Source organism: Hippopotamus amphibius, chromosome 12, assembly GCF_030028045.1.
Source record: "Hippopotamus amphibius kiboko isolate mHipAmp2 chromosome 12, mHipAmp2.hap2, whole genome shotgun sequence".
NCBI lineage: Eukaryota > Metazoa > Chordata > Mammalia > Artiodactyla > Hippopotamidae > Hippopotamus > Hippopotamus amphibius.
Window position 1 is genome coordinate 1,003,614 of NC_080197.1, and position 27,584 is coordinate 1,031,197.

Here is a 27,584-nt window from a genome sequence, read left to right on the forward strand (position 1 = left end):
TGGATACGATTTGTGACCTGCAGGTTAGAATTGTTTCAAAATTAAAATTGTTAGCTTTAAATATTGTTTCAGGAGTGTGAGGTTCGGAGGACCACCCTGTTTTGCCGCCAGATGGGGCAGGGCAGGTATGCGCTTGTGTGTTATCTTTTTGAGAAGCTGTAACCGTTTTCTCATGGTGGTTGTGCTGTGAAAATAGGAGCTTCATTGCGGTTATATATTATATTTTAAAGTGTCTCAGGGAAATTAGCCTCCAGTCCATAGAGCTAAACTTCTTTAAATGGGCGCAATGTGGTTACTTACCTGTCACGAGCTTTGTAGAAGCTGAGCCTTCAGATTTACCTAGCTATAGAGCCAGGCATCACTCACATTGTTTGGGGAACGTATTTTTGGTTTCGTTTTCAAGAAAATCACTTCTGGTGGCTTGGACAGTCTGAAGGGAAAATGAAGTGGTGGTTTTAGAACAGTCTTGTGGAGGGAAATGTCTCCTCTCCTCTGATCCTGGAGCGCAGGTACGCGTGACTGCTTGGCGCGTGTCCAACGTGTCCTTCTGCTACTGGAAATGCCATGTTACAGACGCCTGTCGTGTGTTTCAAAACCCTTTTGGAGGCTAAGGGCTCAGAAGGCCTGTCCAGGGTCACAGTTGGCCTTGTGAGCCGACCCTGCTGGGTCGGCACTTGCGCCCCTGGCACAGGGGTTCCCAGCAGTGCCCTCAGCAGGGACACCACTCAGGCTGCAGAGCATTGTCAACAGACTGCTTTTTTCCAAGTGGTGTGTGGCATGCGTTTTCTGAGGTGAACAGTGTGAGTCTCGAGGAAAGCAACTGACAGTATTACTGATGACAAAATTTTAGCTATAAGCAAAAATTAGAATTTTGAAAAGCTTTTATCTGCCACCATGAGCTTGATGCCTTTCCAGTAATGAAAGACATTTCAGGAGATGGGCGCTGACATTAACAGACGTGTCTCATGTCGTCTAACGAAACGTGCCAGCGTGTGGACTCCGCATGTGTCCAAGTGGCCACCAGCACATAGGCAAAAGATGCGTCCAGAGTGCATTGTAACACAGCGAGGTGCGGGGAGTTCATGGATGTGGTTTCAGATTCATGTCACAAGTCCTTTCCACAGAACTGAGCCTGTCAGGGTTTAATGTATAAGGGAACAGCCACAATTCTGAAAGTCTGTCTCAGGTTTAATTTTGGAAATACATATCCCACACCAGCAAACACTCTTTGGGATCCTCAGTTTTTAGGGGTATAAAGGAGCCTCGACAGCAGAAAGTTGGAGGGCTGTCTGGGAGGTGGGCTGCTGCCTGTCCTAGAGTGGTCTGGGGAACCTAAGGTTTCGTGCTGGTATTGGTACATCTGCTTAGAAAGTGGAGCCGTACTCCGCTGGGAAGACGTTTGCACTTAGAAACGTAAGATTAAAACTATCTCGGTGCATGAGCTCACTTCCAGATTTTCTCTTTCCCAGTTTCAGGGTTGCCCACCGTCCTTCCTCTGGGGAAAGTTGTTACTAATATGGCGTAATCACTGTCTGGTGACGACGTGCTGTCGTGTGTGGACCCACGTTTTAAGTTGTGTTAGGAATGTAACACAGTTTTAATTTTGTCTTGATCATAGAGGTTTTGTTTTTCTTTTGTCTTGATATGCATGTTTTTGTTTCATGACCAGAAATTTTATAATAGAATTTCTGTGAAGAAATTATGAAATCGATTTTGCAAATGTAAAATCAAGAAAAATGAACCAAATTTTCTAAAATGGTATCTATTCTGAATAAAGTAGTTTACTTCATTCCACTTAACAGAAGGAACTGGATTTTCCTTTCCTGATTATCCACAATCAGCTCCAGAGGCATGGTTTTTGTTTTCTTTTTTCTTTCTTTTTTTTTTTTTCAGATTGAAACATAAATTTTTAGAACTCTTTTTATTCCTGTGACCATTCTAATTTCTTTGCTTTTGTACATGTTCATTGTTGTGAAATATAAAAGTAAAGGTTATTTCCAGTTTCTTCTGAGAAGTTTCTCATTTTGAGATGGGTTTAAGTTACCACGTGTAGTAATTTCAGGTGTGGCCTTTGGGGTGGGGGAGTGACCAGAGTGAGATGGTCACTGTCTCTTTAAAAAGGAGGTGGGACGGAATGCTTGCTCAGAGGTCACCAAGGAGACCACAGTTACTGGGGAGGCAGTTGGAGTGAGGCAAGAAAGAGGTGAGGTGTGGGCCCAGGGTCTTGGGTCGAGAGTGTGAGATGTACTAAAACGTTACTACTGAGGACCTACCTGGGAACAGAGGCTTGTGGAGCGTGTAAGCTAGGATCGCGATTGAACAGGGACCCAGGGGGAGAAGTGTTCTTAAATCCATAAATACACATAGGTGAGCAGGACCACGGTGATGCTCAGTAATGAGAACACGAGTCTTCTGAAGTCTTTCCTCGGTTTTTAACTGAAAGGATGACATAGCTGTAGTGTTAAGAATTGCTGAGTAATTTCTTTCGCGTGTAATTTTTTTGTTCATCTTTCTGTGTTTTGTTCCTGTCTCTCTCTTTCTGGGTTTTTGTTGACCTGGGTCCATCTCAGAAGTGGGATTGTAATTGGAAAGCAGCTGGTACCGATTACCAGTTTCAAAGCCCTCCTTCCCACGGAGGCCTCTGCACTCTGACCACCAGCTTCCTCCCCAGCGGTGCGCCAGCGTGGCCTGTCCAGCCCCCTGCTCTGGGAGTGCAGTCACCGCATCTTCACTTCTTTAGAAGTCCTTAAGGAAGGGGGACCCGTGTCTTGGGGATTTTGTTTCTTTGTTGACTTGCCCAACGTCTTTGCTGGCCACATAATGTACACTCAGATGAGAGATTGCCTGAAAAGTTTCATGCCTTTTTTTTCTTAAGCATGATTTTAGTTACAGTTGCTTTAGCTCTTTAAACTATTTAGCTTGTTAAACTGTTTTGTTATTTTCTTTCAGAAGCTTGCTCCGGGGGCACGGTCTCGAGATAATCTGCGTTGTAATTCCTGAACGGTGACGGACAGCGGCAGTGTTTCGGGGCCTGGCGCTTCCCTTGGAGCCCGCAGTTGCGTCGGCCAGGTTTTGGTTGTTTTTAGGACGTCGGAAGACGTGCCCAAGCTTCCGTGTGGGGGCAGGTAACGTGGCAGTAGTGCTAAACGCCAACGACACAGTTTTCAGTTTCGACGTCATGTTTTCTGTTTCAGAAGTGGCGTGTGTATGTGTATATGCAAAGAAACGGACGCAACGTTAACATTTGTTTGAAATGTTTTAAGCTTTAGCCCAAGATTTTTAGAAGAGTGTCTAATTGTGTGCTAAGAATTTGATTGTGTTCCTTTATTTTTACATGGGTTGTTTTTTTAGTGCATTTACGATGACGTTGTATATTCTCTCTGGTGAGAAGTGTATTTTATAGAGGAGAGTCCTTCCTGCAGAAAGCCTTGGGTCACCAGAACAGTGGCGTGGTCCTTGGTGGCGTAGGTGCTGATGTCACGGCTACTTCTGCAAGCTTGCGAGGGGGTGGGAGAGTGTGGGCCAGGGCCCAGGGTGGGGCACCTGCAGGCCTGGATGGGGAGTTGGGAGGTGACAGCACTTAGTGGGAACCAAAAAGAGAATTCAGTTGTGTGTGATTTTGAATTTTGTGTGTTTTCTGTTTGAAGGTTTCCGTCCTGTCCCAGTGCTTGCCCGGGGTGGAACATGGCACAGAGTTGCAGCTGTCGTTAGCATTTAAGTGTAGCTGGAGCCTGCACAGCTTCAGAAAGAGATTCTCAAGGTATATACTGTCGTGTTCGGGCTTTTTCATTTTAAACAAGAGTGAAGTTTTCACAAACATGACCCTTTAACAACCTGTTAGAAGAGAAAAGAAATACACAGTAAGGGTACCATCTGGCTCAGTGTTTTCTCAGTGTCCCAGTGATCTGCTGCGGCCCCTGCGCATGGAGCTGGGAGGACCTGTCTTGTGCTGACGCACCTGTAGCTGGGCATCCGGGCAGGTGCGGCCGGGGCTGGGTCTGCAGGGTCCCACCACCCCGTCTGCACGTGATCCCTCCAGCAGGGTGGGCCCGGAGCCAGCCCGGCGGGGGGTGGGGCCCACGGCCTCTTCCACCATGGCCCCTGCTGCCCTGCCCCGGCAGCACTGCTGCTCGCGTCTTCTTCCCCACTGCCTCTCGTACAAATCCTCGTCCTCAGCAGTTAGACGACAGGTTCGCAGACTTGATTTGCTACCTGTATTTTTCTATTGAACATTAGATACATAACTGCGTAGCTGTTTATAATTTTCTTCAATAATCCTCTTGAATCCTCTCATGCACCACACTTTAGGAAACGCCTCCGGTTTTTGTAGGTCAAGAATTGTTGCCATCCACTGTGTCTGGGTTTTCTCATGTGGGTGGTGCCCATCCCGTGTGCTCTTGTAGCCGGTGGGTGTTGGTCCCGGACCTCGGCCCTGACTGACACCTGGCAGGACTGGTTGCGTTTCCCCATTAGGTATGGATGAGAAGGGTGACCCGAGCGGTGAGGACACACCCAAGGCCATTAAGCCCACCAGCAAAGAGTTCAGGAAGACGTGGGGGTTCCGGAGGACCACCATCGCCAAGCGCGAGGGCGCCGGGGATGCAGAGCCAGACGCCCTGGAGCCGCCGCCCCGGCAGCAGCAGAGCCCGTCCTTGCGGCGCAGTGGGAGGCAGCCGAAGCGGACCGAGCGGGTGGAGGAGTTCCTCACCACCGTGCGGCGCCGGGGCAGGAGGAGCGCCCCCGTGTCCCTGGAGGACTCCGGGGAGCCGGCGTCCTGTCCAGCGACAGATGCGGAGACTGCCTCCGAGGGGAGTGTGGAGAGCACCTCGGACGGGAAGAGCGGGCCCGGGTCCGGCCCCACGGGTGCTAAGGGACGACCGGCCTCCTCCACAAAGGCCAGAGGGGGGGACGATGACGAGGGCACCTCTGACAGCGACAGCGACGGGTTGACATTGAAAGAACTGCAGGATCGCCTGCGGAGGAAGCGCGAGCAGGAGCCGGCCGACAGGCCCCCGAGGGGCCAGAGCCGCCCAAGGAGGAGGCGCGGGGGGGAGCGCCCAGCAGAGACTGCAGACGCTGAGGCGGGCGATGGGATGGAGGCCCCGGTGCCTGGCCTGGGGCAGCCCGAGGCCGACCCAGGGGCTGCGTCCCAGGCGGCAGGAGAGGATAGAGAGAGGCAGCCGGAGGGGAGAGTGGCCCCGGGGGGCAAAGTCGAGGAGCCCGGAGACGCCGTCCGACACAAGCCGGAATGTGAGGTGTACGACCCCAACGCCCTGTACTGCCTGTGCCGCCAGCCTCACAACAACAGGTAGGTCCGGGCGGCGGGGGGTGTAGTCCGAGCCATGGAAACTTCCAGAGAGGGTTTTCCATTCCTCTCAGTTTAGAGAGTCCCAGGCTGACCTGAGTGAGTGATTTGTTCATCTGGGAAAGGTAAACAAGTCATTGTCCAAAAAAAACAAAAAACGGGGTGGGTGGGCAGTGCCCACAGCTGCGCCCTCTGCTGAAGTGGGGGCTGGCGTGGGATGTTGACTGCCTTGGTCACACCAGCCACAGGTGAGGTGGCCTGGACCAGAACGAGGCTGCCGTCCCAGAGAGCTTGCTGACTGCCTGCAGCTGGGCTGTGGTGTGGACATCGGGGCAGCTCCGAGCCTCGGGGTGGGGTGGGGGCTGGCTGGTAAAGGCGTGGCTATTGTTCCTTCAAAAAACACCGCTGTCGAAGGCAGGGTGCTCCCCTCAAAGAAAAGATGAAGCAGATTTGGTTGAATGTTAGTAAAAGTGAGAAGGGCACATGGACATTTATTGTGTTCTCTCCACGTTTATGTGATGTTTTTGCTTTTTTCGTAATAGAATGTTGAAATTTGACTTATGTTTAAGATTGAGTTCGTCTCTCACTCTTCGTTCCTAGAACCCTTATTGTATCATTTCAGGTTTATGATTTGCTGTGACCGATGTGAAGAATGGTTTCATGGCGACTGTGTGGGCATTTCTGAGGCTCGAGGGAGGCTCTTGGAAAGGAATGGGGAGGATTACATCTGCCCAAACTGCACCATCCTGCAAGTGCAGGACGAGCCCGGTTCTGAGACCACAGACTCGCAGGACGCGAGGTCAAGACCTGCGGACACCGACGGCACGGACTGTACAAGTATAGGGACCGTGGAGCAGAAATCGAGTGAAGACCAGGGAATTAAGGGTAGAATTGAGAAAGCTGCAAACCCGAGTGGCAAGAAAAAACTCAAGATATTCCAGCCCGTAAGTACCTGTCTGCCCAGGTCAGTGGTGGAGGTGCCCGTGGAGCTCTCACTGCCGTGGGCAGGAACGGCAAGAGAAGGGCTTGTCAGCTGAGCTTAGCGTTCCCGGGAGTAGCACTACACACGGCGCCTGGCTCTGCGGGCTCCCAGGTCCATCCATGCACCTACTCAAGGCCGGCAGGCCTGTTGTCGCTCTGTTTGTTGACCGTATCCACCTCCCGCGTTATCACTGACTTAACGTTTCCCGTAAGCGTTCTCGTGAGCGGAGTCCTGAGCTTGAGGGACATGTATTAACAGAGTCATTTTTGAGTCACGTGCACCTGTGTCACCCATCCATGTCTTGAGAGAACCAGTGGTCTTGTCCCTCCTCACAGCGAGCTGCCAGGGCCAGCAGTGGTGACCCCGCGGCTCCTCAGGGTGATGAGCCGGCTGCAGCTGGCCCGCCCTCTGCGGTGCTGTCCCCTGCCCACCAGTGCTCGTGCAGCTCATTTTTTCTCCTCTCCTGGCTCTGTTCACTCCTGTCTCCTGCCCAGGGGCCGTGGCTCTTTGTCATTGTTTCTGTGCATCTAGAGAACTATCTCAGGCTCTTGTGATTGTCCTGCTTAGAGTGTGTTTTCACCCTGGGGCCTCCTTGAATTGGGGACCCGCCCTGCCCCCACAGTGCCTCCTGTAGCAGGTGTTGGGCACTCAGAGGGCTTTGCAGTGGCTGTGTCAGAGCACCTCTGTCGTCACCCCCTTGCGCTGAGTTAGCTTCGCAGGCTGGACCGTTGAAATTTTACCTGTTGTGGGGGTCTGAGGAGGCAGAGTGGAGGTGTGACAGTAACTGGTAATTAGGAAAAAATAATGGAAATGTAAATCAGTAGGGAACGTCATCTTCTTAATGATGTGTTTGAGACTACAGATTGAAGACTTGAGCTGAATTATTTTTCCGAGTAAATCTTGGATTTGGAGGAGGAAAAACAATTAAGTACATAATTTGAGAAATAAGACTTTGCTCAAGTGCATTTGAGGGACATGTTCATGTGTATTTTTAGTCTCGACCATCAAAACATGCTTTAGTAAGCATGGACAGAAGCGGCCGGGTTCAGCCCTTGAAGTGTGCCAGATTCCTCCTGCATGACAGCGGACCGCAGACTTAGCGGCTTAAACAACACGCATCTGTTAGCTCAGAAAGCTGGGCCTGGCTTAGTGGGGCCCTCTGCTCTGGGTCTTACGAGACTGCTCTCTAGGTGTTGGTGGGGGCTGGGGTCTCACCAGAGGCTCAGCTGGGGAGAGAGCCACTTCCAGAAGCTCTCACGTGATTGAGCGTATAAAATATGTCCCGGGCAGTTTTTGTGGCGTCGTGATACTAGAAAGTCACCTGTTGTTCCTGAGGTCCACACTTAGTTGGGTGTCTTGGCTGTTGTCTCACAGCCTTGCCCCAGAGCCTGGGCCATGCGTGCCCTGCCAGCAGAGCTGGCCATGGGATCTTCTCTCTTCTGGAAGCCCAGTCTCTCTTTCAAGGGTTTGCACCTGATGAAGTCAGACCTTTTGGACTAAATCAGAATTCTCTCACTTGGGATCTTAATTACATTGGCAAAATCCCTGCTCATTTGCCCGATGACGGAACCTGCTTGTGAGGTGAGATCCTGTTGTGTTCACAAGTGCGCAGCGTGAGTCCCGGGGTCCCCTTAGAGTTCTGCCCGCCACGCTGGGCAGCGAAGGGCAGTTGAGAACACGGGTGCCTTACTCAGGGAAGGTAGGTGTGTGTGTTTTGAATAAACAAAGGTACATTTTTATTCATAATTATAAGTACAGTAACTTCAGTGTGGTAAGTGGTTACCTTGCAAGGTGCCGCAGCCGCCAGCGTGGGTGCGCACACGCAGGCTGTGTCTCATCCTGCAGGTCGCGGAGGCGCCTGGTGCCGCCAAGTGCATCGGCCCTGGGTGCTCGAGCGTGGCGCAGCCGGACTCCGTCTACTGCAGCAGTGACTGTATCCTGAAGCACGCCGCTGCCACCATGCGCTTCCTGAGTGCGGGGAAAGAGCAGAAACCAAAACCGAAAGAGAAACCCAAGGCAAAGCCGGAAAAAGTCATTCTTCAGAAATGTAGCGTTCAGGTAGGTTGTTCGAGACCGGCCATTTGCGTAGTTGAAACCAAAAGCGTCTGGAGGTTCTAGGCTCGGTGGGTTGATTAGGAGAGTGGAGGGTGTGCAGGCCCAGCCGGGTTGTAAACGGCTTCACGCCGCCCTCCGCCAGAATGACAGGCGCACGTCCTCGTGTTTTCTTCCTCTGCTGCTTGCTGAGGGAGTCACTGAGAGAAACGTGGGAACTGGCTGCCGCACGAGAGGTGACACGCAGGCAGCGGGGGTGGCAGTCGGATTCTGGGGGTGCCGCACGGAGCGTCTGCTGGGGGTACAGGGATGTAGTTCGTACTCCTGTCTTTTCTCCACGTGCTGGTGTCCGCAGCCCCTGTCTGGCGGTGCTGCCTGGGCGTGTTCTCACACAGGGCCCTACCTTGTTCTTGCCTCACTCCACGACCCCTCGCTTAGCCTGGTGGCCGAGCCCCTCAGCAGGGTGCTGGGATGGCGAGTTACTCTGTTGGGGACCTTCTCGCCACTCAGATGTGGCAGCAGGCCTCGTTGGACATGGAGGGGTGGCCGAGCCCTCTGTGGAGCAGGCGCCGCGCACAGGCTCAGGGTGACCCGGGAGCTGATCGAGTCGTTGACCTTCACTGCAGAGTGAAATGAGCAGAGGTTCACTTCTGACCTCCTTAATGATTGGGCTTTACTGATTATCCAGGCAGGCATTAAAATCTCTTCTGTGCACAAGAGACCGGCTCCAGACAAGAAAGAGAACACGGTGAAAAAGGCCGCGGGGGCCCCTCCCAGGAGCGAGGGCCTCGCCAGGGAGCCGACCTGCGAGAGCAGCACGCCGTCCTGGGCCAGCGACCACAATTACAATGCAGTAAAGCCAGAAAAGACTGCTGCCCCCTGGCCGCCACTGTTGTATAAATGTATGTATCACCCAGGGGGAGCTCTGGACCCTTCCCGGTCTTTCTGGACAGCTGTGCACGCGGGCCTGTCTAGAGCTAGGAGTTCTAGCCGTGTTTCGTGCTGCACCTGCAGAGATCGAAGCCCTGGCCCACGTCCGGGAGGCCTCCTGAGCCCGGTGTGCCCATCCTTAGTCTCTTGGGACTTCCTGTCAGTGTTTCCCAAAAGCTGTACCAGCCCCGTTGCTGAATGTCTCCCTTCTGACAATTGATGTCTTTAATCGCTTTCTTTACTGTCAGGCTCCGGTAAGTATGTATAGTATCTCCAGCAGAACCTGACCAGGGCGTGCTGCCCGGCACTCAAGGTCCGCTGCCGTCCAGACGTCCGCCACAGCGCCGTCACCGCCGTGGGCTCTCCACGCGGGGGCCTTTCCACACGCTCAGCTCCCAGCACACGTGACCCTCACGTCTTTGTATGTTGTGGGAACACATAACCGCACAGTAGCATTGTAGCTGATTTTCAACTGAAGTGTGATTTCAGGAGTTAAATTATTTTTGCCCAGACCGGAATTTTTTTCACACCAGTTCACATCCTACACCTGCCATAAACACACATGCCAGTCTCGCAGGCCGTTTTCCCTGCCCCCCCCGTGCTCGAAGGTAAGTGAGCGCGCTCTGCACCCTGAGCGCCACCCGGGCTAGGGGTCCTAGCCCCGCTCTCAAGTGCGCGCTGCCGCCTCCTCCCACCCTGGGTCTCCCGTGCCTGAGACCAAGTTCAGACAGAGCTTTGCATCCCAGATGAGATCATGCAGCTCGAATCTTTTCTGTTCTTGTTTTTCAGCCTCATTCTCCAAAATTAAATTTTGGAAGTTTAAATTGCTCTAGGGCACATTTATTCTGTGATTAAGAGTATCTTGTGTTCAGTTTTTATTGATGCTTTTTTATTCTTGCAACTTTTTTAAAAGCACAAAAGGTTTAAATGGCCCTGAGTGCCACAGTTATATCGGTGTGCTGCCTCCTCCCGTCAGCCAGCTCTTTAGCCAGTGGCCTGAGGGAAGGCCTTGTGGGTATAATGTGGCTGGAAAACCGCATCACGAGATGCATTTGAGAATGGAAATGACCCCAGACCTAAAAAATGGAGTTCCAAGTAAACTACAAAGCAATACTGTGTGTGTATAGATGTATACATATATATTTTTTAACTTATTTTTGGATTTTTGGAGTGCGTGGTTAAATACAGAGTTAACCAGTTACTGTATTAAAAGGACTCTCAGTACGCCTCAGGTCGTTTGAACCCGGAACTTCATGTTAACAACGTGTCTCAAATTTTCATCAGATTATAGCACCTCCACACAGCGCTTTTACAGGGTTGCAAACGGACGTAAATATAAGCATCACCGGCTGTGACTGGGTGGGAAGCAGTCCCTTTGGAGTTCTGTGCTAAGTGTTCTCGGGGCTTACAGGCACGGGACAGAATAAAAGGGGTGCAGCCACAAAACCCTGGGCGATTGATATCAATTCAGTTAATTTTCATCTCTGTCGACAAGAATTGGGAAACTGCCCCAGGCTCCAAGTGTGGAGTCAGTTGTAGGCTGCACCAGTGAGAAAGGAAAGTTGGCGAGAAGATTGGGGTGGGGGGAGGGCGCTTATCCCAAATGTTTACTTCTGGGTTGTTGAGGGATGGCTGGGATGGAGGGGCGGGGAGACCGGCCATAAGGAGGCGGAGGCTCTGCTCACAGGTGGGGTTTTCTCTTCCCTCCGCCCCGCCTTCTCCTTCTGCACATGAGCTCCTCACTGAACACCCTTCCCGGCACATGTCTGTCTCAGAGCTCTGTGGGTGGATAGCCACAGCTTCTAGCCTGCACAAGGGACGTACTTTTGAGCTAGTTCCTTCTGATCATTTTTTGTTGTCCCAGAAATGTCATCTTCCCAAAAGATGATTGGGAGGAGCGTAAAAGGTCGCTGGTAAACACCTGACTTCAGCCTTGGTGAGTAGCAGCTGTGCCTCTGCTTCACCCCCAGACCAGCACGTGATAGTGGCCATGGCTGCGGACCTTCCCCGGGCCCCCACACACAGGCACAGCGGGAGGGGCCCTCACACACACTCGGTGGGACCCTGCATCCCCACCAGGACACCCACCTGCCTCCCTGGCTGCAGGGTGTGATTTTTTCTGGGTGCGGTGATGCCAGGGCAGTTCTCAGGAAAGGGCACTTTCCACAGTGACCTGGGTTCAGGTCGAGTCTTGGGTAGATCCTTGGGTAGCCAGCGTGCTGCCCTGGAGGTGCTCTGGGCCCCTCTGTTCCCAGGCCACTGGCACTGGCCTTGGGTTGCGGGTTCAGGGCAGCCCTTCCTGAGCACCGTGGGCAAGACCTCGCTGCACGTGGAGGCTGCGACCTGCCTTCCCACGGGGCTGTTGGTAGATCCTTCATGTCCGCAGGGTGATGGGGTTAACACGTAATTGTTCTCTGATGAGGGCTTTTTTTTTCCTTTTAATAGTTTTTCAGTTACTGTACAGACAGTTGCCATTTTATTTCCCCCCCAAATTATGTTTCTTTGTGTTCTCATAGTCTTACTCCTCCTCATTTTCCCTCCATTTCCTTTTCATCACCTCATTACTGTCCAGGCACGAAGAGGGCTGAGAGTGTTTTTCTAAAGTGTCCCTGGTTGGTTAGAATTTGGAAGTGGGATTCTGATAGGCACAGGCACATCTCCCTAATGGCCCTGAGGTGACTTAAAACACCAGAGACCTGAACAAATTTTGACTGGAAAATGAGGTTTCTGCAGTTCCATCTAGCTTTGAGAATTAAAACGGGAACCCCTGGCAGAGCCTGTGCGCCCAGGTCCAGGGATGTGTTGGCATCCTGCCCAGACACAGGCATCTCCCCATGGTCCCTGTGTGCTACACGTCAGATCCCATGCTGTGGTGAAGGGATCCGGGGACGCAGGCTTCACAGGGATGATGTGTGGGCTCCAGGAGCTTGCTCCATAGGTCAGAAGAGGAGACAAGTTTCCCACAGCTAGATAGAGGTGGGGGCACCCTGGGATTCAGGAGTGTTTGGTAAAAATGGAATCCCCAGAGAGGCATGTTTTGTCAGCTCTATGAGCTGTTTTTATGTCTCTTCCAGAATTGTCAGTGGCCAAGAAAAAGCGGGGGCGGGGGGGGGGATAAACCAGCCTTGTACATCTGCACCAATCTCTTCCCCCCATTTAGAGAGAACTGAACCTTGCCCTGATGAAGGATGTACCTTGACAGCTGTTTTTAAAATTGTCAGAATAGCTGGAATTCTCTTGGTTGTCATTGACATTCTCTGTTATTTTTAAGCGTTTTACTTTTTTGCAAGTTTTTTGTTTTTTTGAATGGCCAGCTCTTCAGAAAATTAGCACAGGGAAGGTTTCGCATGTACACGTGCTTTTTCTAGCAGAGACCCTCAGGTGTGCCCTGCCCCCGCCCCGCTTTAGTCCTTGTGCTTCAGCGGGTTGGGGGGAGGTGTAGAAGTTTCCCGCAGGATTGGTCCTGCTCACCTCACCTGTTCTGGGGCTCTGCATCTCACGTGGCACTGTTCACAGACGCTCCCGCAGCAGAGGTCCGGAGGTGGCTTCGAGCCCAGGGGTCCCTTCTGAAGATGCAGCAGTAAACCCTCCCACACGGCACACGAGTTTTGGGTGCGTGTGAAGCTGTGAAGTAACAGTTTTGATTTTTTTATGCGCTGCACGTCACTGCGCACCTAGTTATATTCTAGTTACGCTCTTACTTCTGAACGTTAAAGAAGTAAACCTAGAAGATGGATAAGAAGGTTTTCCACTTTCCTTTATGTAAAGGAAGGTTGGGGCGTTGCCGCACACCTGGAAGTGCCAGCAAGATGAACACAAAGGTAATGGCCGCTTAACCGGCTGGGGTCAGCAGGTGCCACGGGCCACGAGCTCCCCCACTGGATGCGGCCCTTTGGGACTTAGGGGCCTGCGGGGGTGGGGGGTAAATAGTCTTTAACAACGCCCCTCGCCCGGTCATGCTGCTTGAAGTGGTAGATAGTGCAGGCACAAATAATGGTTCAAGTTGAACCTTATTAAAGTGGCGAGAGTGCCGGTGGGCGGGTCCCGGAGCCCAGGGAAAGCGGTGATGCTCAGGTCTGGCAGCCGGTCCCCACCACTCATGGCCTAGACAGGAGCGTGGAACACCCGCCTCCCACACAGCCTTGGTCCCATTTCCTTCTAGAGGGTCATGTTGAAGAATTGATTTGACCATTTCTTTCATATATTACCAATCCAACATGAATTGGGTTTTGATTTTCAAAATACTGTATGTGAAACTATTAAAACAAAGGGTCATTTGCCTCTGGAGGTGTACTTGGTTTTTTGCAGGTCTCTCATGGACAGTTCTATACACCTGTCTGTCGAGGTGTAAGTCGCTCACATACTGAACGTCAGTAAGAAGAAGGTCCACCTGGACGAGTTTTGCATTGCCCCAGACCATGGCAGTTTGGCTCTGGGCCCACGTCCAGACCCCTAGTGCTGGGGAGCGGCAGGCACGAGGGCCCCGGGGATTCGGTGGGGATCCTCTCTGTTTCCTGTGTAAGCGTAACTTTGCTTATACAGGAGTCATTGACTGCAAAGTATTTAAGCAGAGGCATAAAAGCAAAATGGTTTTTTCTTGCTACTTGATTTTTCACGCTAGGAAAAGTCTTGACGGTCAAGAAACAAAGTTGAAATGAGGAACTTCTTGTACACGTGTCAGGCTGAGCTGAAAATAGAGCTGATGTCACAGTGAGCAGAGTCCACCCCCTGCTGCTCCGCTGTGTCCTCTGAGCCCTGGCTGATGCCGTTAACGCGCCCTCGGCGGCTGTAGCTGCCTCTCCTCACCGCGGAGCCTGGGTGGATCTGGGGCCCCGTGGGGGGGAGGGGCCGGGGAGGGGGCGCTCTGACCTGCATCCCGTGGCGGGGCCTTGCTTGGCGCCTGGTCACGCCAGAAGCTCTTTGATTCCTTTGGCATTTACAGCCAGTCATTCCTGTGCAGTCCCGTCCCCCGTCCCCCCCCCCAGGTGTCAGTGTGACTGAAAGGCTCATATCTGGGGATTTTTAGGGTAAACTGGTATCTCTTTGGGGGCAGGACGAAAGGTGTAAAGCAGTGGCTGTCACTCAGGGTTTCTCACTGGTCCCGTGAGGGGCCACCGCGGCAACGGCCATCGCCGGGTGCGGGCCGTGTGGTGCTGGCTCCTCGGCCAGCTGCTGCACGGCACTGCCCGGAGTCGTGCGGCCCTCCATGCCTGTGTCCTCCCGTCCCCACCGAGGCTCGCCAGTGCCACCCAGTGGCCAGCGGTGCCATAGCACCACAGCCCGCCTTGCCGTGTGACAAGGCCCCCAGTTTCATGCTTACTGGGAAGTTGGCCAATTAGAGTGTTGCTGGTCCCCGAGCGCACGAGCCTGCCTGGTTCCTACCAGGTTTCAGGGCAAACAACTCGTTTCCAGTACAAACCAGTGGCCGGCCCAGCAGAAACAGCGTCATCTGCGGCAGCAGCCTGGCCCCTGGGCAGCCTCTCCTCCCGTGGCTGCACCCCAGGACGGTGCCTGGCCGGGAAGGCGGGCCACTCCCTGCCCGCAGGCAGCCCCCAGGATAGCCCAGACCGGGTACACGGGGCGTCTCGGCCCAGCACACACGCGCTGGGAGCACCAGGGCGCCTGGAGCCACTGCTGGGGGGCGGGGGGGGGGTGCTTTCCTGCTCTCCCAGAACAGCTTCTTCCTGGCTGGCTGGTCATGGCTGGTGACGCCTTGCCCTCCTGTGGGTGTGGACACATGACACAGTTGAGAGGGGGTTTGGATGAAGATTTTGCAAGTCTGAAGTTAGCTCTACTCAGAAGCAACGTCCCTGTCACGGTCAGACACTCCAGACTGCCAGCCCACATCCAGCTGACGGTGGGGCCGCTGCAGCTGTGTCCTGAGCGTTTTCCCCCAGAGTGGAAGAGGGACAGAGCTGACTTGCTGTTGGGGTTTCCACGTTTTCCAACAATTGTTTAATTTATGTAATTGTGCCTACTTACATACCCTCTGAGACATGGGTGAGGGATGATGAAAGTTGACTTTAAAAAGCCAGAAGCAGCTAATTTTATAAAAGAGCCGTGTAATGGTTAAGGAAAGCTATCCCCTGCTTTTTAAATACCTTACATTTATTTACTGTTACCACTCTTGGATAGCAGGTCACTCTAATCACCTGTACTGGGAAGGTCCTCAAAATAAGCTCCTGACCTCTGTTTTTCCTGGATGAGAGGAAACACTGACTAGACCAGGAGAAGTGTTGATCTTAGGGAGTGAATGCTTTCAAAGTGACAGGAATTGTCACTTGAAACGGTGTAAGTATCATGTGATAAGGTAGCCTCGTTGAGGTTTCTGGAAGCACCTGAGGCCAGCTCATTATAGGTATTTTAAAGTGTGCTATTAAAATACTCTCAGCAAAGTTTCTAACAGTCAGTGACTGAGCTGCTTTAGGTCTTGATTTTAATCCTGACAGGTTTTTGCTTCATCCCCTGCTGGCAGGCAGGGCTGGCCTCTCATCCTGCTGCACTTCACTCCACTGTTGCTCCTTCCCCCCAAGAGAGGGGCCTCTGTCCACTTCACCTAAACTCTAGTGCCCCCCCCCCCAATCTCATTAGGTTCTGTGGGCCCTGTTAGCCCAATCTGAGCTGGTAAAGACAAGTTTCCGGGGGGGGGGGGGGCGGGTAGCTCCTTAGGGATGTGAACTTGAGCTGATGAAACCATACGTGTAGAAATGTAGTTCTTAATCTTAGTACCTGTCATGTCCTCGGTGTTTACTTTGTTAGACAGTTAGCTGTGACTTCCTGGTGGGACATGGGTACTGGCCAGCAGGGCCACTCAGTGGGGAATGGGTGGTTCTGGGAAAGCATGGACAGCATAGCCCGGGGGTGATGGTGGACACAGGTCAGTGGCTGAGACACCAAGGACGTGGGGCGGGGGGGGCTTTGTGAGATGCAAATAGGAGATTTGAAATCAGGACTGATGAGAGTGAAGTACTTGTAACACGGTTCTAAGTTCTGGACGTGCACAGCGCTGTTGCAGACTGACGTTAGGTCATTTCACCTGTACCGTGAAGTGGGAGGCACTTGTGGTCCCTGGGCTCGTAACACCCGTGGCCAAACTGGCCTCAGCAGCGCTGGAGGAAGGCAGTTCTGGAGGGCAGCGCTCTGGCCCTCTGCCAGGATGGCCACGTGGGGTGTTGGCTGTGAATGTCTCAGGGCTGTTGTGGGGTCAGGCCTTGTCTGTAGATAGGGTCTCCCCTCTTTCCCCGGACTTCATACTTTCTCCCCAGTTCACTAGGACAGTTACAAGAAGCACTGTGGCTGACTGGAATTGGTGGGTCTTTAACTCCTGGGTAAAATCAGAAGGTTGCTAGGGCATCTTGAAGCTTCCCGTTTAGGGTTGGGGGCTCACTACGCTACAGGTGGTTGAGAAAAGCCCACCCTTGGGGAGGCAGCGTCTCCGTCGGTCCTGTGTAACAGGACCTCCTGCCCTCGGTGGTGTCCCCCTGCTGTTCTGGCTTGTTCCCGGGACCCACCTGTTCCCCCCGTTCTGCCCCTCTGGGTCCCGGATGCTCTGGGCGGTGGGCCCAAGCGGGGCCGTCTGTTACTGTGCCCCCGCTCTCAGCCACAGCCCCCCACGTGCGTCTGCCGGGCCACACGCCCCTGAGACTACAGGGCTGCAGCAGTGGTCTCAGCTCCAACTGCAATTCTGAGGGTCCGCTACAGGATTAAGGGTACTCCGTCAGCAGGACGTACTGGCATAAAGATTCTCGTTTTAGCTTCGGACCATAATCCTCGTGTGGATTAAAAGCGCTAACCTGCTGTCTTACCCAATAGCGAGCTGCAGCTGGAGGGCTGGGAATGGGACTGTGAGTGCCAGTGGGTTGCGCTCCTGCCACCGGCTCCTAGTGTAAAAATAGCTGTTCTCCCCCCACGTTGCCTTCTTCTGCCAGTGTTCTGTTTTATTAACGTTGCTGTGTCCGGTTGACTTTTGTCCAAAAGCTGATGAGCACCTGGAAGGCCCGCCCCAGGATGAGCTGATGCTAGTCCTGCCGATGCCCCAAGGGCCGCCACGTGGGGGCTGAATATGCATTTAAAGAGAGTGTGTCTGATCCATCCTGGAAAGATTTTCTAAGCTCATATTTACCAAAAATTACACTGGGGTTCTCCACGAGAGAGGTCTTTGAAACCTATGCCTTTTCTTGTTAAAGCAAAATTTGCCTTTCAACTTTCAAGCTAAGCTAACAGTTTAAACCGACCGTTAGCTTACTGGTCAATTGGTTGAAGTAAAAGCTTTAATTAGCGATAGAGCATTCTCTCTGAAACAAAGTGTAGTCACTGTCGTAAATGTTGGTGGTGGTCCTTTTTACACACCTTTTCTGAATTTAACAGTTACTTTGAAAATCCTCTTTAAATCTGCCTCAGAGTGATGCCTGGTTAGCTGCGCTGGTTTCCAGTGCACGTGCTGTGTGGGGTCCCCTGCACCCCCACCTCACTAAGCGGACCCCTCTCCTTCGCAGCCGTGAAGGAGGACAGACGCACGGAGGAGAAGACCACGGTGGCGGCGGGGGTGCCAAGGAAGGTGGCTCCTCCAGGCCCCTCGCCCAGAAACCTTCTTCCAAAGAAGTCCCTTCCTTTCGCAAACACGGCAGCAGCCAAACCAGCCGTCAAGAAGTCGCCCTCGGGCTTCAAGGGCACCATCCCCAAGAGGCCGTGGCTCTCGGTGCACCCCTCCCCCTCAGGCAGCGCTCCTTTGGCCAAGCAGGCAGGGCTGGTGCCTGTCGCTGCCACATCTGCTTCCAGAAAGTTCCCCAGCTCTGCTGCTTCGGTGGGAGCCATCAGGAAGCCCGGGACCACCTCGGTTCCCCTGGCCTCTGCAGCCCCGGGACGCCTGGGCCCCACGAGCCCTGCCTCTTCACAGCCAAATTCGCAAATTCGGCAAAACATAAGACGCTCCTTGAAGGAGATCTTGTGGAAAAGGTGGGCTGTTCGACTTTGTCTCTTATCTGTTGAAGTGGAAGGTTTATCCACACAAAGGGTGGTGGTTTCATGATGGTCCCACTGTTTAAAAAAAAGGTCACATGTGGGACTTCCCTGGTGCTCCAGTGGTTAGGACGCTGCACTTCCGCTGCCGGGGGGGCGCGGCTTCGATCCCTGGTTGGGGAACTAAGATCCTACATGGCACGTGGCGTCCCCCCGCCAAAAAGCATCACACGCAAGTGCAGGGGCTGACGGGGCTCTTTTCCCTCCTCCCAGAGTCAGCAACAGCGATGACTTAATCATGACAGAGAGTGAGGTGGGGAGGATCGCGCTGCACATCGAGAAGGAGATGTTTAACCTGTTCCGAGTCACGGACAGTCGGTACAAGAGCAAGTACCGCAGCCTCATGTTCAACCTCAAGGACCCCAAAAACCAGGTGTGTGCCCGACCGTCCGTTGCGGGGCAGGCCTGGGCGGGGGACCAGGGGCTCACCTGCTGAGGCTTCTGCTTCCTGCCCGCCCACATGCCTGCCCGCCGGGCCACCTGTGTGTGGTTGCGGGGCACCTACTCCAGCTTTGCGTTTTGCCTTGTTGACCCCTGGCGGAAGTGGTTTCCTACACCTGTGTCCCTAGCACCCTGCCCTTTTCAGTCGACTGTGTCTTTTCGCGAGGTGGTCTTTGTAGCAGGGTCGGTGTGGCGTGCTTCAGAGACCTCGGGGCCCTCGTCCTGCCGCCGGACTGTGGGGCAGGGACTTGTCCTGCTCCCCGTCTCCACATCCTCTCTAGTGTCTTAGAGGGTTTTGAATGAGTGAACAAGAGATGTTTGTTTATAGGGGCTCTTCCATCGTGTTCTTCGTGAAGAAATCTCTTTGGCAAAACTTGTGAGGATGAAGCCAGAAGAACTCGTCTCCAGAGAACTCTCCACGTGGAAAGAGAGGTCGGCAAAGCCTGTGAGTGCCGGCAGAGAGGCGGCCGCGGCGCCGGGAGCCTGACCCCGCCGACGTGGCTCGAGAGCCCGTTGGCCTGAGTGAGTCCCCTTCAGAAGGGAGGGCTCAGGCGTGGTGTCTCTTTGTCGTCGTAGGTGATGGAGCCCAGAGCTCAGCTGCACGATGAGACTAAGAAGCCTGCCATCAGACAGGACGCTGTCCCCGACATGGAGGACTCTCCGCCGGTGTCGGATTCTGACGTAAGCGTTTGGGCTCTGCAGCGCCCACGGGGCCCGGTGAGGTGGGCCGCTGCAGGGGCGTCGGGCACCGCGTTGCCGGCGAGGCCCTGAGCTCAGACACGCGTGTGTGGTGTTGCTTCTCGGGTGCGTACAGCCCGTGGTGCTGCTCTTTCCCGTGGTTCTTAATTGTGTGAGGTGTTTTCTCACGGTTGCTGCTCATTTGGAGATGGGCTGGGAGAGCAGTGACCTCCTCCGCTGCTTGCGTCCTTTAGGAGCAGCAGGACTCGGTGCGGGCGGCCCCCGAGAGGAGCGCGGCCCCGCTGCTGGATGCGGTGAGCAGCATGCTGCAGGACACCACCGGGCAGCACCGGGCGCACCTCTTCGACCTGAACTGTAAGATCTGCACAGGTGAGCACCCCTGGGGCTGAAATTGTGGAGACCCTTCTGATGACAGTGGCATTCGAACCAAGTGAAACAATCGGAAGGTTGGAATCGTTTGCTGACGCTTCTGAAGTTAACCTCTACCTTTATGGTGTTGGTTTCTTAAAGCGGTGATCATCTGTCTTCTTGTGGGCAGGCTTTGCCTTCGAATGTGTGGGGCTTCTCACGGAGGCCTTCCTCCTGTTCTCCAGGTCAGGTTCCATCGTCAGAAGATGAGCCAGCTCCGAAAAAACAAAAGCTGTCAGCGTCCGCCAAGAAGGAAGAGTCCCAGTCCAAGCAAGATAGCTCTCCCTCTGAGCCTGCTCTCGGCCCAGCCGATGACGCGGCACCAGAAACTCTGCCCGAAAGTGCCGTGGAACCAGACCTGGAAAGTGCTGCTCGCGCCCACGTGGAGGGAAGGTACCTCCCAGGGCCTCCCGAGGACGGCCGCCCCGAGCCCTCCGCCTTGGAAGGTGCCCCCTACCCGGCCTCTGGTGGCGGCAGCGTGCTCACCGCCGTCACGGTGTCCGGCCGAGACCCCAGGACTGCGCTGGGCGGGCCCAGCTCGGTCCCGGCCCCCGCGGCAGCCCGCCCGGATGACACCCAGCCGGCAGAGCCCCGACAAGACATCCTGAAGGCTGTGCCGACCTCGGTGACAGTGCCCAAGTCCATCTTGGCCAAGCCGTCCACGTCCCCCGAGCCCAGATACCTCCTGTCGGTCCCGCCGTCACCGAGCGTCAGGTGCGGCCCCTGCACGCGGTCCCAGCGGCCGAGCCGCGTCCTTTGTTTCAGATGAACAGGGAGCAGAGATGAGCGATGCAGTCGTTCAGCTCTGGAACCCACCCAGAAATACAGCTCTCCTCAATTTTCTGTTTTATAAAGGCGTTTTGTTAAGCTTCAATTTCAGGGTGACTGATTATCACCTTAGAAATGTTGATCCTGGAGACGCAGGTTTGAATCTACCGCCGTCCTGTTTTGTTGCCTCTACGGTTTATATTTCTTTGATCAGAGTGTATTTATGTCACTATGATTAAGGTAGTTAATTTGAGAAAGTAAGCTCTCAAAACTTGCAGGAACTCACCTTGCTTTTATAAATATGTTAAACAAAAGTGAACCCTGGGGAATCTTTGGGCAGAGAGTAAGAGTCACCTGTGTCCTGTGGTTTTGTCTTACAGCGTCTCCGAGTCCCGGTCCCCTCCAGAAGGAGACACAGCCCTCTTTTTGTCTCGGCTCAGCACCATTTGGAAAGGATTCATTAACATGCAGAGTGTAGCGAAGTTTGTCACTAAGGCGTATCCTGTCTCTGGATGTTTTGATTATCTCAGTGAGGTTAGAACCGAGGGGGAGAGAGGTGTGTGTGTGTGTGTGTGCGTGCGCGCGCGTTCTCCGCAGGCACTCTGATCCCCCTGGTGGAGTCAGATGTGTGACCGTCTTCCTGCTGAGTGTCTGGACACACAGGCACCTCTAAAGGCAGAACAGGGGCCTCTGGACTGAGTCCGCAGGTTACGCACTTTGGACAGTGGTGGAAGTTCAGGTGGGAAATCAGACCCTCCTCTTCTCTGAAAAACCTGAAGCTTGTCTTCCTCTTCCCCCTGTTCCGCTAGAGCTTGTACGAGACCTGGGTGTGCATGTGCCCAGCCGCGGGTGTGGCCAGGCACGCGTGCCCTGTGTCTTTTATTTTTCAAAGCTGGTGACACGGCGCCGGCATTTTGAACGGAACGGAGGGCGTGTCCAGTCTCTCCTGGGCCACACCCGCGTCGTCGCTGCGCGTGTGTGTTCAGGAAAGCCAGCACGAGAACCCCCTGCCGGACGTCGTCCTGTCCACGGGAGGCTGTTGCTGCGCCGCCTGCAGGCTTGGCCGCTGGCATTGCTGGGCGCTCGCGCACTCAGCCGCGCGTGGCACAGCCGTTGCCGCTTTGTCGGCGGTGGTTGCGTTACCCGAGTTGGGACTCTCGGGTTGTTTGGGGTCTCTGTGATGGCCACGGGTTCGCCAGCCCTTTACTCAGAGTCCGTTTCGTTTAGGACCTGCCCGACACGATCCACATTGGCGGGAGGATCGCCCCGAAGACCGTCTGGGATTATGTCGGCAAACTCAGATCTTCCGTGTCTAAGGTACCTGCCCTCGGCCTGGCCTCTGCACCCAAGCGAGGAGGGGGTTGTCTTAAACGCGGCTCTTTCTTTGACTTCTTGCCTTGAGCCTTAATACTTGAAATGAGGTATTTCCAGGTGGATGTTTAAAGTCCGGTTGGTGGCTGGCTGACCTGCGAGGGTGTGTGTGAGTGGCGCGGCGGTGGATGCTCTGTGAGGATGTATGTACAGTCCAGTGTCAGTCAGACATACAGATGCTTTGCTCCCTTCTTGTCTGAGCTGGTGGACTGGAGACGCGGGGAGGCGGCCGGGCTGGTTGCTGTGAACCCCTGAGATGTGGACACGGCTGTGTGTCTGCGTGTGTGGTGCTCTTTGGGGGAGGGGCTCTGGGTTTCATCGGGGTCTCAGAAGGATTATGACCCTGGTCTAGTTCAGCCCTCCCGTTCCTGAGCCACGGGCAGCTCATCACGGGGCTCGTGGTCACTTAGCTCTGTGTCAGACCGTGCCCCAGGCTGGAGGCTGGCTCTGCGCTCAGGTTACACCATCTGTACGAGAGCCCCAGGAGGTGGGCTCTGTGTTCAGGACACTGGGGCTATGAATACAAGTGATTTTAAAGGGTTTCCTCCGAGACCAAGATGGAAGCCAGCGGCCTTGAGACGCGGGCCTGTGTCCTCTTCCCCGCCTCGCTGCTCGGGCGTGCTGGGCAGCAGGCCTACAACACTCAGGGTCAGGGCCGGTCACCTCTCTCCGCGCCGCTGCTTTTGAGGCTCAGGTGCAGAATGAAAGTGGCCGCCTTTCCAGAGCGGCTGCAGGTCAATGGTCCCCCGTCCTCTGTCACAGGAGTTGTGTCTGATCCGCTTTCACCCCGCGACGGAGGAGGAGGAAGTGGCCTACATCTCCCTCTACTCCTACTTCAGCAGCCGCGGCCGCTTCGGCGTCGTGGCCAACAACAGCAGGCACGTCAAGGACCTCTACCTGATCCCGCTGGCCGCCTCGGACCCCATTCCCTCCAAACTCCTGCCCTTCGAGGGACCAGGTAAGCGCCAGCCTCCTGACCCCACGTGGCCCCTGCCCGCCAAGCCCCGCAGAGTGCCACAGGCCAGACGCGCTGTCTCGCCCAAGCCCCGCCTTTGGCAGCGGGACGTGGGAGCGGGGTCGGAGCAGCACAGAGCAGGAGCACTTCCGGGAGGGTGGAGGGTGGCCCCGCAGGTCCCCCGAGGAAGCTGTCAGGTGTCTTAGAAAAGCCTCTCGTGGAGAGGGACAACCTGGCCGGAACGCGCCCGGACGCAGGGGAGCAGGAGCCGGAGGCTGGCCTGCCGGGCCTCCCTCCCTCCAGGCATCAGTCCGGCTGCTCCTCCTCCTTACGGGGGTTCGTTTTGAAGAGATGCAAGAAACATCAGTGAGGCAGAACACAGCTCTAGAAACAGTCACCTTAGAAAGTGCCGCTTCTAAAGGATTACTTACAAGCTGACCTGAAAAAGTTCAGGCTTGTCAGGGGGGCTCAGGGCGATTCTGGGGGGACGTGGCCTCGGGGGCACAGCCCCTGTTAACCCTGAGAAGCTGACGTAAGTTTCGCAGCAAGATGCCTGAACGGGAGTGTCTCCTTGACCGTGACACCCCCAGCGTCTGCTCACCCCTAAAAGATGCTGAGTCTAGCATGTGGTCAGCGCTTTTGAAGTGCTTTATTCTAGAGGGGGTGGCTGGCGCCCGGCACCTCCGTGTCCATGGCCAGTGCTCCTGCCACAGCCACATGCACATGCGTGCACACACACGCACGCGCAGCTGGTCTGGCTGGGCCCCTGTGGGGCTCTGCAGCTGTGCCCAGAGTCCTGGTGGGAAAGCTCCCGGCAGCACAGGGTCCGTGCTCCCTGGCACGGCACACAGAGCCATCTTAATGCCAAACACGCTAGAAGCCCGGCGCATCAGGGACTGTCACACTCCTCGGGCTAAAGCGGTGCCCCTGACGGGTGGCGGGAGGGCCTCAGCCAAGGGGCTTGGCGGGCAGCTCCAGAGGCTCTGGCCAGCCCTCTGCAGGCTGTGTTCCTGCCGCGTAGGTGACGGTGGCGAAGCCCGACAGCACCAGGAGCCTCTGGTCGGTCACGAGGGCGGGAGCCCCTGGGGCCGAGTGTGGGCACAGGTCCATGACAACACCCTGGGGTGGTAGCCGTGGGCAGGCCCTGGTTCCCCTCGTTCGAGCCCCTCACAGCTCCACCCGCAGACCCCACTGGGGTCTGCCAGGGCGGGGCCTGGGGGAGCAGAGGGGAACGGGGTCAGGCTCAGAGAGGAGGCAGGGACAGGGTGCCGCCGAGGAGACCCCCCCCCACCGGAGCCACTGCAGGAGCTGGCGCACTGCGGGTGCCGTGCTGGGTGGAGCCCCAGCTGCCAGGGGGCGGGAGCCGCACGGGGCATCCCGGGGTGACACGGGGACTCCCGGGGAGGGCTGGGCGGAGGCGCTCGCCTCACCTGCGAGGCGACCACACACGGTGACCCGTGGAGTGGACGTCACTCCACCTGCGTTGCCGAGGCTGTCGCTTTGTGCAGGGGACGCCCGAAGGCATGCGTGGCTTCGCTCACAGTAGTGAACGAGTGTGTCACGAGAGCAGCAGGAAGGGTTTTGGAAAGCTCATCACAGGGGAAACGTCATTAACTTCTAAAGCCCTTTTTTTGTCGAAGGACTTCTGAGTCTCAGCTAGTTTAACTTAGCGTGTGTATCTTTAATTCTCCTGACGCCTTTGTTTGGCATCACTGTCTGTGTGTTCTGTACACTTGCACACCAGCCAGACCCCCTCGACCCCAGGCCACGGTACCTACCTGAGCCACTTCACACCCCGTCCCGTGACTGCGTGCTCCCTGGGTGCACACGCCTGTGTGTCCCGGGCTCATGGTGTGTGTGCGTGAGTGTGGGGAGTGCGCGGGGGGTACTCCCGTCTCCGCACAGCCGCTTCCGACGGCCCAGGCCCAGTCTGAGGGGCTGCAGTGTCCCCGCAACCTGCCCCCCCCCGTCAGCCCCGCCGTGGGGAGCGCCCGCCCTGCTCGGGCTTGTCGCTGCCTGAGGTCACGGGGCCGGTGGGTGTGGAGTCAGGGTCTGTCTCGGCCCCGTCTCCATCCAGAGGCCTCGGCGAGGGGCACAGGGCTCCCTCCCGGCGCAGCCTGTGGGCCGGCCGCTGCGGGGTGGAGGGCAAGGCTGCAGAGGCACAGAGGGGCCGAGGCACGTCTCCGTCTCTGGAAGGAGTTACGGGTGCCCCGACCCTGGTCTTGGGGACCCGGTAGATTTTGACAGCATGGGTCACACTCGGTAAGCAGTGAAGACGAATGTCGAACCCATGTCTGGAGCCGGGGAGACCTGCGCGGCCTGCCTGTGGTCAGCGTCCTCTCTGCCCCATGCTGTGGACGGCGGACACGGGGTGGTCTCCCCGCACGGCCCCCAGCCCCCGTAGGGTATCAGAGCCCATCCAGGGCGCTCTGTCCTCACGTGCGCCCACAACTTATCCCAGAGGTGCCAGGTCGTTGTCATGTCACACGGCCTGGTGGACGGCTGGAGGCCTGCGTCCCTGTGATCCGGCGAACAGCCCTTTCCACTCAGCGCCACTTGGGCTGACGGGCTCCACCACTGGGGACAAGGGTTCCCAGCTGACCTGCGCGTCTAGGGGCCTTGTTCACGGGAGGAGGACCAGGCAGATGGGACGCTGGGCCCAGGCCAGGGCGCCGGCCCTCCTGAGGGTGGGGGGTGTCTGAGGTGCGGGCCACACCCAGCAGAGGACCAGGCCCTGCCCTCCAAGGCGTCGCAGGGAGAGGGCTGCTTGCTTAGCAGGCTGCCGCTGTCCGTATTGTCTTCCTCCTGTTTTCACTCTTAACTGCGTCCTGAATTAGCTGGACGTCTCCGTGACGGACAGTCTCATCAGGTAAGCCTTCAGTTTCCGCCTGTGTCCGCCTCCGTGGCTGTGCAGGTGCTGTGATCAAAGTCCAGATCGTGCCAAGTGCAATGTGCTGCTCTCTCCTTTGAAATCAATAAAAACATTTCATGGAAATTTGTCACTGTTTGTCTGAATGTAAACCGTTCGGTAGCTCTTGGTACCTGTCCAGGTGCGCTGTGACGGAGGACTGTCTCCACCTTGCCCTGCCCCAGCCGATGCCGCGTGCCGTGCGGCCAGCAGTGCTGCTGGGGGCGCCTGGACGCGGCCAGACGATGCTCTCCTCCCTGGGACGTGAGCCCTGCCTGTGCACAGGTCTTAAGGACTCAGCGTGGGCGCAGGCGGGCAGGCGCCCCTCTCTGTGTTTACCGAGTCTGCCCAGGGCCTGCTTGAGGGCAGGTGCTGGTAACTCAACACGGTTTCTGTTCCCGCAGGTGTGGACATTTTGTCTGGTCGGACTCAGGCCATAAGAAGGCTTTCACTTAACGTAATGAATAGTGGAGCGTGCAGGTAGATTTAGGGGTAAAAGCATCATTTTGATAGTTTGGCAGCTTCCGCTGGTTTACTCATTAAACCTACACCTCGTCTCCCAGGGTACCACGTCCGAGGTGCGTGGGGGCTGCTTCCTGTCCACTCCTCCTACGCAGCCCTGTGGCTGACACACCTGGACACAGGTCTTTGTTTGGGTCTTGGCTCAGGAAGTCCACACACTTTTCAGCTGTCCCTCATCCCTGGTTTTGTCCACCTCTCTCTCTGTGTGGGTGGTTTGGGGCTGACCCTTTCCCTGTGAAGACTCAGGGGCCTCCATGCAGCTGAGAACGTTTGTTTCATCCACACTGGATGTCGTGGACACATTTTTGCTCCCACGGTCTGGAGGGGGTCGGGCCGGGCTGCCGACACGCCGGTGCTCAGTCTGATCAACACCCTTGTCTGGAAGTGGCAGTGCCGTGTCGTGTCCCGCCCCCCCGTTGTCGTCTGCGGGACGAGTCATCAGCCCGCTGTGCCCTCCAAGGCAAGTGGCTAAGTAAGCACCCCAGGCCCCGGCAGGAGCCCCGTCTCCACACACAGCCAGCAGGCTCCCTGCTGCTGTGCCTTCTCAGGGCACCCCCTCCTCCCCAGGGCTCACATTCAGCAGTGGGCGTGCCTGCCAGGGCCCCGGGCAGGCGGCGGGGCCTTCGGGGGAGAGCCACCGCGCTTTTGACCATGTCCAGCACGGCCTTGAGGGTGCCGGGCGGGGTGGTGGTGCGTCTGTTTCCTTCCCCGAGTCAGTCACCTCCAAGGTGCTAGTTACACGTCACGTCTTCACGCAGCCCGAACACGCACCTGTGAATCGGGTAAGATTTGACTGTTTCACAACAGGGGTGTGCGCTCTGGGACAGCCCAGCTCAAACGTGCAGTCCTGGGGAGATGAGGGGAAATTCGGAGGTGACGCTCCTCCAGCTCTGGGGCTGTCTTAGGTTGCTTCTGGGTGTGTGCAGATGAGGTCGTGGAGAGCTGAAAGCATTTAAAAACGCTAGCTGCTTAGTTGGATGCCAGTCTCCGGGGAGCTTATTGTTTTCAAAACAGATGTAAATGTTAAGTAGTTTAATCACAAGCTTACCTGTGATGCCTGTGAGCACAGAGTGAAGGGTCTTGCCCAGTCTCTGGACAAACCATTTTCATGAGGACGCGGGTCAGGCTGTTGAAAGCCGTGGGGGTGGGACACCCCCAGGATGAGACCCCATCTCCCTGGATTCAACACAGTGACTTAACTCGCCACACACAGCCGCTTTGACCT

General features: G+C 55.6%; 1 protein-coding gene across 7 annotated transcripts in view; it reads left to right on the forward strand.

Moving 5' to 3' along the window:
• The window catches only part of DIDO1 (death inducer-obliterator 1), a 50,561-nt gene that overhangs the window by 16,496 nt on the left and 6,481 nt on the right, over window positions 1–27,584 (forward strand). For 3 of the 7 annotated variants that reach the window (XM_057704273.1, XM_057704274.1, XM_057704277.1), the window contains exons 2-16: window positions 2,950–3,125; window positions 3,648–3,760; window positions 4,474–5,308; window positions 5,928–6,249; window positions 8,133–8,345; window positions 9,028–9,241; window positions 17,765–18,224; window positions 18,501–18,660; window positions 19,057–19,173; window positions 19,305–19,409; window positions 19,661–19,796; window positions 20,021–20,549; window positions 20,984–21,137; window positions 21,831–21,920; window positions 22,737–22,932. In XM_057704273.1, coding sequence (XP_057560256.1) covers window positions 4,476–5,308; window positions 5,928–6,249; window positions 8,133–8,345; window positions 9,028–9,241; window positions 17,765–18,224; window positions 18,501–18,660; window positions 19,057–19,173; window positions 19,305–19,409; window positions 19,661–19,796; window positions 20,021–20,549; window positions 20,984–21,137; window positions 21,831–21,920; window positions 22,737–22,932 — 3,529 coding nt within the window. In that variant the 5' untranslated portion in view covers window positions 2,950–3,125; window positions 3,648–3,760; window positions 4,474–4,475. Of the gene's footprint in view, window positions 1–2,949; window positions 3,126–3,647; window positions 3,761–4,450; window positions 5,309–5,927; window positions 6,250–8,132; window positions 8,346–9,027; window positions 9,242–17,764; window positions 18,225–18,500; window positions 18,661–19,056; window positions 19,174–19,304; window positions 19,410–19,660; window positions 19,797–20,020; window positions 20,550–20,983; window positions 21,138–21,830; window positions 21,921–22,736; window positions 25,906–27,584 lie in introns of those variants that run through there. The other 4 variants (XM_057704275.1, XM_057704276.1, XM_057704278.1 and 1 more) reach the window with 3 other exon arrangements.